We start from the raw sequence: 11,192 nt of genomic DNA on the forward strand, positions 1-11,192 counted from the left end.
ACCCGTTCCTTCTCACGATATAGCACATGTGCGCAGAATCATGAAGCAATTTAGATCACATTTTCCTTTGACTTCTGCTGCCTCGTGCTTTTGATATTAATGTGTAAATCGTGAATCGACGTGACTGCATTGTCGCTGAATGAAACCAAGCCCGAGCTAAGTGTACGACAATGAATTTTGTTACGATACGCACGTTTCATCGTTGTGAAAAATCGTTGCCCTTACTCTAATGCGGCTATCGATGGGGATTGTAATCGCTGGAAGGAATTTATCATCGTGACAGTGTATTACATCATCGTAAGTTTATCCAGCGTTATTTTTAAGTCGAACGATGGACTTCATACTTGTATAATGCCGTAGGCAACGAGCATAGCGAGACGTGTACGAATCGTTACGAAAATATATTATTCTCTGAGCGAACCTTTCGTGTATTTACATCGTGACTAGACGATAATTATTTCAGTTAACTACGAGGTTTACGAGATATTTTCATTAGTTATTAAACAATGAACAGGCGAATATGTAAATGTACATGATAATATGTATACAACTTGACGAATTCAAAATACGTTTGTTCTATTATTAAAACATGTGTATTAATAAAGCCATTTTAGATAGATAAGTGGTAGGAAATGTGTACAAACATGTTTTGTTTGTTAGTTCTTTGAACAGTTTGGGTATTGATCCCCAAAAATTACCAATGAGATATGCAGCATCAAGTTGAACAAAGACATCCAGGATCCTTGCAATACAAATATTTTCAATACGCTGAACCTGATAGTGCTGTAAATGTACAAGATGTCTGCGGTAGAGACACCACCTTTCATTCGTACCATCGAATGGGATATGATGGACAAGACAAAGTTCTTTCCATTGAGTATGCTCTCTTCGTTCTCTGTACGCTGTTGTCTATACCCCTTGACAGTAATCAAAACTCGGTTACAAGTTCAAAGACACAACTATATGTACAATGGTAAGTTTGCAATTGAAGGTGGATCGAATTTTTCACATACTAGAGTACTTTGATACTTTCAGGGATGGTAGACGCTTGCAAGAAGATTTACAGAGTTGAAGGCTTGGCTGGCCTATATAGAGGGTTTTGGATAAGTTCTATACAAATTGTATCTGGTGTATTTTACGTGTCTACGTACGAAGGCGTGCGTCATATACTTGGGCAACACGGTGTTATAGGTAATTTAGATTCAAGAGTCAAGTCGTTAATTGCTGGTGGAGCTGCTAGTTTAGTAGGCCAGACAATAGTGGTACCCTTCGATGTCTTAAGTCAGCACATAATGGTTCTTGGGTTCAATACTGGTAAACAAGGGAGATTCATAGACAAGGTAAATAATGACATAAAATGAATCGTTTCTACTTGTTCATTGCTTCTATTCGTTTGCAGATGGGTATGAATCCACTGGGTTTAACTCTTGAACCAGGAAAAACTCGTGCTCAGATCTCAGCTGATATCATTAAATCGATTTATCAGACAGATGGGTACAGAGGCTTTTATAGGGGATACGTTGCATCGTTGTGCGCTTATGTTCCCAACAGTGCTCTTTGGTGGGGATTATACACCTCCTATCAAGGTAGGTATCTTGAATTAAAGGAACGCGAGGTCAATCAATAAATTCGTATGCTGATTGAATATATATTTTCTTTCTATTAACAGAAGAGCTCGTAAAGTTGTTTCCAGAGTGGGTTTCCCACTTGTTTATTCAAGCTGTTGCTGGCACACTGGGAGGATTCACCACCACTATTATCACGAATCCTCTGGACATTGTACGGGCAAGGTTACAAGTACAAAGATTAGATAGTATGTTCAGCGCGTTCAAGGTCCTCTGGGTCGAGGAAAGATTGCAGATGTTCACGAAAGGACTCTCGGCACGACTTGTACAGTCTGCTTGTTTTAGTTTCTCAATAATTTTAGGATACGAAACTATTAAAAGATTCAGTATAACTGACGAGTACAAAAGTTACATTAGGTGGTAAAGACACTTTGCAATAATTGTTTTTTATGTAAATGCATTTTATCGATGATTCACGATGTGTCACGTACGCAAGAACGATCAATACGCACCAAAGATAAAACAGAACGCGATCCATTCACGCCCAAATTCTTTTAACAATATTACAATATATTACAGAGAATATAAAAATGTAACGAAAACTTTGACAAGAAACTGTTTATTTCAAATAAACAACAAATCGTCATGAATCAATTTTAACAATGATGTAACTATACGTTAGTTATATTCGCAATCTTTTTCCTACCGTTTGTACAGCATCCAATATTTCCCAATCATTTTAGAAGGAATGCATTTTTATGTTTTTTTTTCATACATTGTATAAAATCAGTGGTAGGTATTAGAGACATTGCTGTGATAAGCTACAGTGAACAAGAATATGTTTCTATAATATATAAAATAAATGAAATATCAGTCGTAGAAAAGTCATGTTGTACGCGAAATATGTATTGTAAATGAATAAACTTATTAGTTATATTAAATAATATATCTTGTTCGTCATTTAATTAATAATGGATAATATTTCTCAAATTATAATTTGTTTTCAAATCTCCCGCTCCGAAGAACACCGCGCGACCGGACTGAAAAGTCGGTAGGGCGATGAAGAGAGAAAGCTGATACTGATGCCTGTCTATCCTTGTTTAATCACGCATGCGCGGTTGTGAAACTTGGCAAGACTGTAATTTCGCGCCATTTTTTTTCGTAAGAATTTCGACAGCAAGCACCGGTTGTTGATTACTTAGTAGTTCAGTGAACAGAGACAGTGAAGTCTGTTAATTAGAAATACGTGGTTTAATGAAAAAGTTGGTGCTTTACTGCGTTAAGAGTTTGCATAAGCAGAATGAACGAATTGCTGAGTGAAAACAGTATGAATTCTCTCTGGATGAAGCGACCAGACTAGTCTTCGTTGATTCGAACTCCGAGGAAAGTCATTCATTTATTTCCACATCAATGGTTCTTCCATTTTCTGCGATACATGGTTAGTAGCTAGCCAGGTTTTAGTCTTACATGCAAATAATTATTAATCGTAACAAGCGAATATGTCGTGATTTTCCCTGAACAGCAAATATCTCGTTAACCGTTTGTTGTTCAGCGAAGATAGGATTAAATTAATGCCGTGTACTTTTGTCCGAAGAAACGTTTGCATATATTCATACTGATACACACGCTTTGTTACAATTTCTCATACATTACGTATACGTTTTACATACATAACTCGATTGTTCTAATATTTACAATTACACGGTGATGTATTATGTACAACGATGAACTCTCTAACGGTCGAAGATAATCGTGGTAAAATAAGTAGTCGTCTTTTGCAAAAATATCCGCTATCGAGAGTGGACGAGGTGGTACGTACATATGCATGTATCCGTCTATCGAATAAAGATTGTCCATTACATGATAATCGTATAACGTCCAGACACGTTCCGTGAATAGAGAAAACGATCGCGTAATATTTAATTAATTAAACAACACGTAGAGCATCAGTTCGACCGAATTAACTCACAAACTGAATTCAACGGGTACGTAGATACAATACATACAACGTACAATTTGTTCACACGATCGGCGATCAACGCCACGGTGTATGTCGAAATCATGCTATTGAACATTAATCAGGCTATACACAATTGGTTTGCTTATTCGGTTAAGATACATCGGCCTTGTTATTCGTTTCGCGCTGATGTAAACAAAGTTCGAGGAACCACCTGGCGATCGGCGTCGCTAGGTCAAAGTCAACCCAGTCTTGTTTCGTTCGCGCTCGGGGTGCGTAATCTTTTCTAGGACACGGTGTCAATTTTCTCGCGACAAGTGTTTCGTCTTCCTCTTCTCACTCTTTTGCTTCGTTCATCGCTAGGTCCACACGTTCTTCGTTATGTGCTCTCTGGCTTCATTCCTACCATTCGGAAATGTATCGACACGAGGGATCACTGTCTACAGGAAACCTGCTGAACGTGAGTAATCATTTTCAACCATCTTCGTGCATAATTCGTATTATTAATAGATTGCGGATGTTGAAATTAAGATTCGTTTCACTTCTTCTTAAGCATCCGTGATCTACTAATTAATCAGCACGAGACGTGCTTATGTGGTTATTACAATACTGCGTAAATGTTCGATCAGTCTTTTATTCATACGTTCAACGTAAGGCTATATTTCGTGAAGTCCTATTCACGGTTCCCAGAAATGGGCAATGATCAACCGTATCGAAACGAAACAATATTCATTTTTAATGCGTTTAACCCGCAGCCAGCGTCGTCAAACTTTTTCTCTCTCTCTTCCAAAATAATTATACGTTATGAGAGTTGGTAATTTTCAAACCTAAATCAGCATTGGATGCTTTTATATATTTAATGAGATTTCGCATAAATTAACTTTTACTCCTCTGATCAACGAGGATTCTATATTTATATTTTACACAATGAATTAAATACATATGTATCTCCTACAAAGCCGGTTACGGGTTAAATGATGGAAATCTTGTCGCAGTACCGATCGCAGCTGTATTTATGATTCCGTGTGATTCGCTAAAAGGCTATCGAAGTATCCGAACGTAAAAAGGGAAATGAGCCTGTCTGGCTCGATTTACGGCGCTGTCTTTGCTCGCAAACTCGATTCCTTCGGCGATGGTACAAAACGCGAAACTACTGTTACTCTTTTATGTACAAGGGCGCAAATTGTTCTGGCGTCCCGGGTCGCGCGTGACGCTTCTTCTTCGTGGTCCACTTTTCGCCGCCGGTAAAACTCGAAGGGAAAACACGTCGCGTTTCGTTTCACGAACCCTCGATTCGTCTCGTCACCATGGGGCCCGTTCAATTTCCTGGCTTCCCTTAACCAACTCTATTTTCCTTCGAAAGTGAAAGACAGTCTTCTTTCTTTTATTAGCCGAGAGGATCGTTTATTAACACTTAAATATCCAGCGTTGCATTTACGTTTAATAAATTAATTAATTAAGCCGGGTGTTCAAGTGTCAATGACTAGTTTTTTCAACGCGGTTCCTCGTTTCAATATCAAAATTTCCACGTCGAATCCTCGCATGTGAAAAACTACAATCACGTATCTCGGAAACGAATTGCACGTTCCCGACGAGGCCCAGACCGGGCCCCCGTGTGACGTCAAATCCCGCCGCTTGGCAAAATGGTTCCGACTCCTCCGTCGCTGCTTTGGCTCACGCTACTGTAACTGACGCGGCTCGCCTCGCCGCTTGTACTCGTCCCGGAAACATACTGCAATCAGAACGATGAAATTCTTAAAAAATGTTTCAGACAAAAGATCCGTCAACCCTGTGCTCGGTGCGCGTATGTACAATTGAGAGGTAGTGACCGAGTTTATCCAATCGTTGAGTTAGAAAAGGTGCCTGTGTGCCCTAAAGCCTGAAAAATATCGGGTTCTCTTTTAAAGCTCGATCTTAATAATCGAGATTGTAAAGTATCTCGATGTAGGATCTGAGAGTAGTTGTCATAAGGTTTGTACAGTTCGTGGGACGGGGAATTTGTAAATCAGCTGGCATATCGTTGGAAAATATGTGGGTCAGATTTTCGGGGTATCTTGAATACTTTGGTGAGCGCGTTCTACGGTACATTCCCGGGAAGGAGAAACTGATCGGTTATTCCGTTTTTTCTAACGTGTCGGGAAGAGACGAAATATGAAGGAAATGAAAAATGAAGTCGAACGATGGGCGTGCCAGCTAATGCTTCTCGTGCATTACCGTGAATTATCTTTCATCTCGCGTCACTATCGATGCTTCTGTACCCGCATCGCCTGCTTTTCCGTAATCCGTCGTGTTTGTTTTATCGCCAACAGTCTCTCTATCTCTTCATCGCATTTTATGCTCGCTATCGTAGATGACCTTCTGTTTTAGAATTAGAACGACGTTCGTTTCTATTCAGGAAGATGGGAAGATCCCAAGCATTGGCATACGATACGATTTTTTCTTGGGAGAGTCCAGCTCCAAGAGTCCAACTCCAGTATTGAGTTATTTCTTACGAGATGAGAGCAAGATTTTACTGAATTTTTACATATTTCAATAATTTCCAGCTTGGATGGAATTATAGCTGCGCCAGTGATCCCAGATGAAATTCTCGTCGAGCTCGGAAACGAAGGCGTAACCTTATCCGACGCTTCCAAACCTTTTCTTCCAACATTTGCGTATTCGATCGATCGAGCTTGGCTGGATCTCTTTTCACTTTTCCCCTGGAACGCGGCCAATTGCGGGACGTCATCGTTGAGTCTCAAGAATCTTCTTACCAAAACGATTGTGATTTTCGCGAGACCTCTGTGAACCAGGGGTTTCAATCTCGCTTTAATCTTGCCGAAGGTTGGACTCCGTCAATTTATCGCAGCCCCGTTTCTCGTTTAAAGGTCAAAGGGAAAATGTTTCCGGTTCGTCGATTCAGATGTTCTAATAGTACGAACGCAGAAAAGTTCATATCTTCGTGAATAGTCAGAGAATTATTTGTACGATTCGATACACGATCGACGAGATAGTGTTCGACTATGAACAGCCAGATTTTTTTATAGCGTTTTAAGACTTATGAACGGAGTCCTGATGAACAAAACGATTTCCGATGGCCGTAAACCAAATAACTCTTGTATCGGGGCGGTGGGTGGAAAAATTGTCACCGCAAATACTGTATCGACTGACGGGCCGATTTCGCGGATGAAACATCATGCTGGGAATTCGCCCGCTGGGATATTGTACCGATAGCGGTGTCTTTAAGTGAATTAGTTGTCGATGTTCGACCGAGCGCAGTCAGCTTTTACGCTATTTTCTCCCCCGCAATTTCGATTTCCTATTCGGCTCGATGTCTCTCTCACGATTTTATCGCTCGTAAAATTCGCTTCCAGTCGATCGAGAATCTTATTAAATATTTCCTACGTTACAATCATTTGCAATTTCATCCATTTATGTCGTACACTGCTGTCGGTCATAAATATTATAATCAAGATTAATACAATATTTCATATAATGATTGATGCAATAATTGACGTAATAATCGTTTCAGAGTATCAATCATTATACGAATTATCCTATTTGGGAAAAACGATCAGAAAAATATTATACGTTAATGATATGTGACGGTGATAGGATCGAGGTTGCAGAATTGTTTAAGTTCTATCGTGTCGTATTTAATTTGTTAATCAAAGGGATGGGATCGAAACAAATTGGAATAGTTTCTCCAATCAGTGGATGGACTCTTGTTGACAGTCGCGGATGGAGGAAACAGCTGGTGCCTCGGCTCGGTACAAAATTCGCCTCCGCAGTGTTGTTTCGTTCGTTTGATCTCGGAGGTGGCTAGCGTGTCAACGCGGAACTTTCCTCGTTTATCCTATCAAGCACCGAATTCCCCGGAGGCCTGACCGGATCGGATTCCCCGTTTCTTTCCTGGCTTTTATAGCACCGCCCGCTCATCCTCTGGCGGATTACCGGAAACTAAAAGTATCCGGGTCAACTGAACAGTCTGATCCGATTACATCTGTCGCTCGATTGTCTTTCCGTGTTTCTTTAGAAAACTTGCACCGTGTTATCGAATACTAGTGTGGCGCTGGTATTGGTGTCGCATCGATCAGTGATATTGAACTTGGGCTAAGAGGTATTGGACAGCAATTAGTTGATTAACTCGCTTCGAAGAATCAGCTTCCCTCAAAGATCGGTACCTTCGCAAAAAAAAAAAGGGAAATATCCATTCCGACTGGAAGAGGGAACGCGACTCTTTCCGTTTCCCGTTGCAGAAAACACGAATGTATCGTGATTGAATTTATGGCAGTGAGCGAGGCGGAGACAATCGAAAATCTGGCCCATAGGTGTTAAATCGTACGAAATACCGACGTCACGAGCATCGCCCATCCCCTCGACCAACCATTTTCGCGGTTACAATGCAGTATTGAATTTCCAGCGAACGAGTTGTCGTCCCGGCGTTGGTCCCGCGTTCGTTGCCGGACAATACGGTTCGATTAAAAGCACGTCTCCTCGCGATCTAGTACTCCGGGTTCTATGTCTGCTCTCGTATCTTTGTCCCGGGACTCCTCGAGGAAATTAGTTAATTAACGCGTTTCGAGTGGTAGTCGGGATTTTTGGTAGCGGAGGAGAAGAAAAGTTGTGCTCGGCAGAGTTCGGTAATTTTGAAAATAAAAAAAAAGTGTATGAGCACGTCGCGGGTAATCTGGGAGGGTAATTAAAACGGGGAAACTTCTGTTTTAATTAGTCACTCAGGGAAATGATCTCTGGACAGGACGTTCGAGGTTCGCGAAATTCGAAGAAAAAACGAGCGAGATCGGAAATTTTCACGATACGCTAACTACACGCTCGAGTGGTAGCTGGTTTCTGAGCGTCCACCCTTCCTCGTTCGCTAGAATAATTTCAAACATTTTTCGTAGTCGCGTTTTACTCGATGATATACGTGGAATCGATGCGATACCTACTAAGCCGGATGCACACCTGAACGATTTATATCCCAGGAATCTTTTTAGAAATACGTGCCATTGAACGAACGCTGAACTTGATAGACCTCCTTTCGGCTATTGAATCGAGTCATCCTTCTTCCTATCTTTTTCACCTAAACCATCGCGCAAAGTTTACGGCGTAATCCCAAGACACTTCCTTTCCATTCGCCTTTTCAACATTTGCATGGTACATCGTCGTGTTTGAGAATAAATATATATTTCACATAATAATTGTTGTTCGATGCAATGTTCGATGCCATAATTCGTATATAAATTAGTATTACATTTTTTATAATGCTTCATTTAATAATCGGTGTTACGTTTAGTAGAATAATTGATGTACCATGAAGATCGCGAGATGAACTCGGCGATTGAAGCGATTTATGTCTTTTTTGCGGATCGTTATTTGAAGAAATCGAGTGGGAGGGGAACAGGGAAGTTCGTCCGTTTCCGACATTTATATCTCTTCCGGCGACGGACGTGCTCGTAATTCATGTCCCCTTGTTTTTCGGGACTTCCATGACGACATTTGCAGCCCATGCCTCTATCGTTGTCCATCCCTCTCGCATGGTTCACGCTGCCATCCGTGAGAAATGGCACATCCGTGTCACGTTTGCCTGACAAGTTGTAAAATTTCGTTGGCAATCGCATTATTCCATCTGCCCGCGGTTAAACACCAGTCGGCTAACCGATTCCTTGTTTCGCAGAACTAGATACTGTAACAGTACCTCGTTCAACTTCGTCTAGAGTAGTTTAAGCGATTCCTATAAATGTAGTTTAGTCCTGGAGTTCGATGCTAAGTTTTTATTTCGATTAGTTAACCGAGTCAACGTGCAGCTGCGAATTCCCAGACACGCAGCTCGTCCCAACGACGTTTTACAGTGGAAGTTGTCTCGTATGCAAGACGGCGTTTTACGTTTAACGAAATAAGATAAGGGCGAAGTTCGCGTAGGGCGTCGTTCGTTCGAGGAATAAAAATGGAAATGAATCGTAGATAGGAACCGTGATCTCCCTTCCGGAGTTAACGCGAGCGGATAGATGAGTACAGCTTCGCAGCTGCCTAGTTTCATTTTGAACCCCGTGTAACGTCGACTTGAAAAATGTTCCCAAAAATGATCTTTTAACGCGTTTCGCGTGACATTCGCCGCCACATGCACGGTTGCACTCGATCGTGTATGCACTTCGGGATTTGCCACGCTAGTTCATTTATATCCCATGTTTGTTTGTTTGCTTGTTTATATTTCTCGTTTGGCTCTGAATGAAAGTTTTGAATACGCTAGCGCGCAGAATTTTTATTTATAAAGCAGGATATTTATCCGGGAAATTCACCGATTTGTGTTGTACAGCATGATTTCTTCTCTGCGATACGATTACGCGTTAATTGAGCAGGTGTCGCATTTTTCTATTCAGCGTGGAAGAAGCTTGAATTCGATCGCTGATCTCTATTATTATTCTCCTCGCACGTTGACCGATTCACGGATCTGCCCTAATATTCACCGACCGGTCTAGACGTCTAGTTGATACGCGTAAGTAGGTCACTGTGTCAGTAATAGCAAACACTACTCCTAAACTTCAGAGGTTTGTATCCTTAGAACAGATGGAGAATGAATCAAAAATACTTCTTTCGTCTTAACTTCTTTGTAAACTGAAAGGGTTTACGATAAAAAAAATTCAATGCCGTTGTATCGAGTTGACGTTTTTACAATTGGGTTCATTATCATTAGTGCACAGCCATTATTCAGTCTTCCATAGAGGATCAGTGGATCGATCGCATTACATCGCAGGTTGTTTAATTTAGCTAACCGCGCTGATAAATGAACGCCGATCGCGAGACTCCACCGAATTAGGTGATTGATTTCGGATTGTTGCGCGCGTCGACACTGTCGAGCCGTAAAACACGTTCACTAAATTGGTTGATAAATTAAATGTGAAGCGTCATGCGTCGCCAAGGCCAGCATTAATTATAATTTATCGATTATTCGCTTCGCCTTTTGTTTATCAGAGATTTATCTACACCATTCATAAGTTTTGGGACGTATAGCAAAAGATATAATCGGACCGGAGATTTATATATGTATATGTATATTTCACATTTGATAATAAGCATCGGCTGCGAATATTTTTTATGAGAGTTGCACGCCGTTCTCGCGTTCCTCATCGATGCTTACGAGTTTTCCACGCGATATCTTCTCAAACAAGAACTTGTACTCTCTTATCCGAGGGAAAACTTTTCGAATGGCAAATCTCCAAGGGAAAGGGTAAGACTTTTCCCTGATCCTTTTGTGCTCGGGGTTAAGCACAATCGGAAGAGTGCAGTTGCTTCGAAACACGCGTAGCTCGGCACGGAAGTAACCGATTTCTTCTAGAAAACAGCAACTTCGAATAAAAACATTTAACAATGTACGATAGATGTAATTTACTAATAATGATCATGATATTAATTCAAAAAGTGAAATGATCTGTTTTATGATCGATTTGCATAGTTTCACAATTACATACAGTAGCGGACATAAGTTGAAGACCATGATATACGCATGAAGAGATTAATTGTTGTATTCGATTCATATAAGGAATATAAGGTTTATGCTGGATTGATTACAACATTATACTCCGACATATTTCTTACAGAAATACAAATTGTGTTACTGAACATATTGGGAGATATACGTAATAATAATGAAAAGTTATTCTGTTTAATAAGAGACAAATGTTTAAGACTAT

General features: G+C 40.6%; 2 protein-coding genes across 4 annotated transcripts in view; one reads left to right on the top strand and one right to left on the bottom strand.

The window, feature by feature from the left end:
- Positions 1 to 11: 11 nt before the first annotated feature.
- Positions 12 to 2,511, top strand: LOC108630693 (solute carrier family 25 member 44). Its single transcript, XM_018034124.2, has 5 exons — positions 12 to 297; positions 661 to 973; positions 1,036 to 1,340; positions 1,400 to 1,586; positions 1,670 to 2,511. The coding sequence occupies exons 2-5, from the start codon at positions 790 to 792 to the stop codon at positions 1,987 to 1,989; spliced, it is 996 nt and encodes a 331-aa protein (XP_017889613.1). The 5' UTR covers positions 12 to 297; positions 661 to 789; the 3' UTR covers positions 1,990 to 2,511.
- Positions 2,512 to 2,925: 414 nt separating this feature from the next.
- The window catches only part of Dop1R2 (dopamine receptor 2), a 60,842-nt gene continuing 52,575 nt past the window's right edge, over positions 2,926 to 11,192 (bottom strand). For 2 of the 3 annotated variants that reach the window (XM_018034123.2, XM_026818358.1), the window contains exon 5: positions 2,926 to 5,254. In XM_018034123.2, coding sequence (XP_017889612.1) covers positions 5,144 to 5,254 — 111 coding nt within the window. In that variant the 3' untranslated portion in view covers positions 2,926 to 5,143. The remainder of the gene's footprint in view (positions 5,255 to 11,192) is intronic. The other variant, XR_001916893.2, reaches the window with a different exon arrangement.

This window comes from Ceratina calcarata, unplaced genomic scaffold, assembly GCF_001652005.2.
Source record: "Ceratina calcarata isolate Rehan_Ccalc_2016 unplaced genomic scaffold, ASM165200v1 scaffold78.2, whole genome shotgun sequence".
NCBI classification, from domain to species: domain Eukaryota; kingdom Metazoa; phylum Arthropoda; class Insecta; order Hymenoptera; family Apidae; genus Ceratina; species Ceratina calcarata.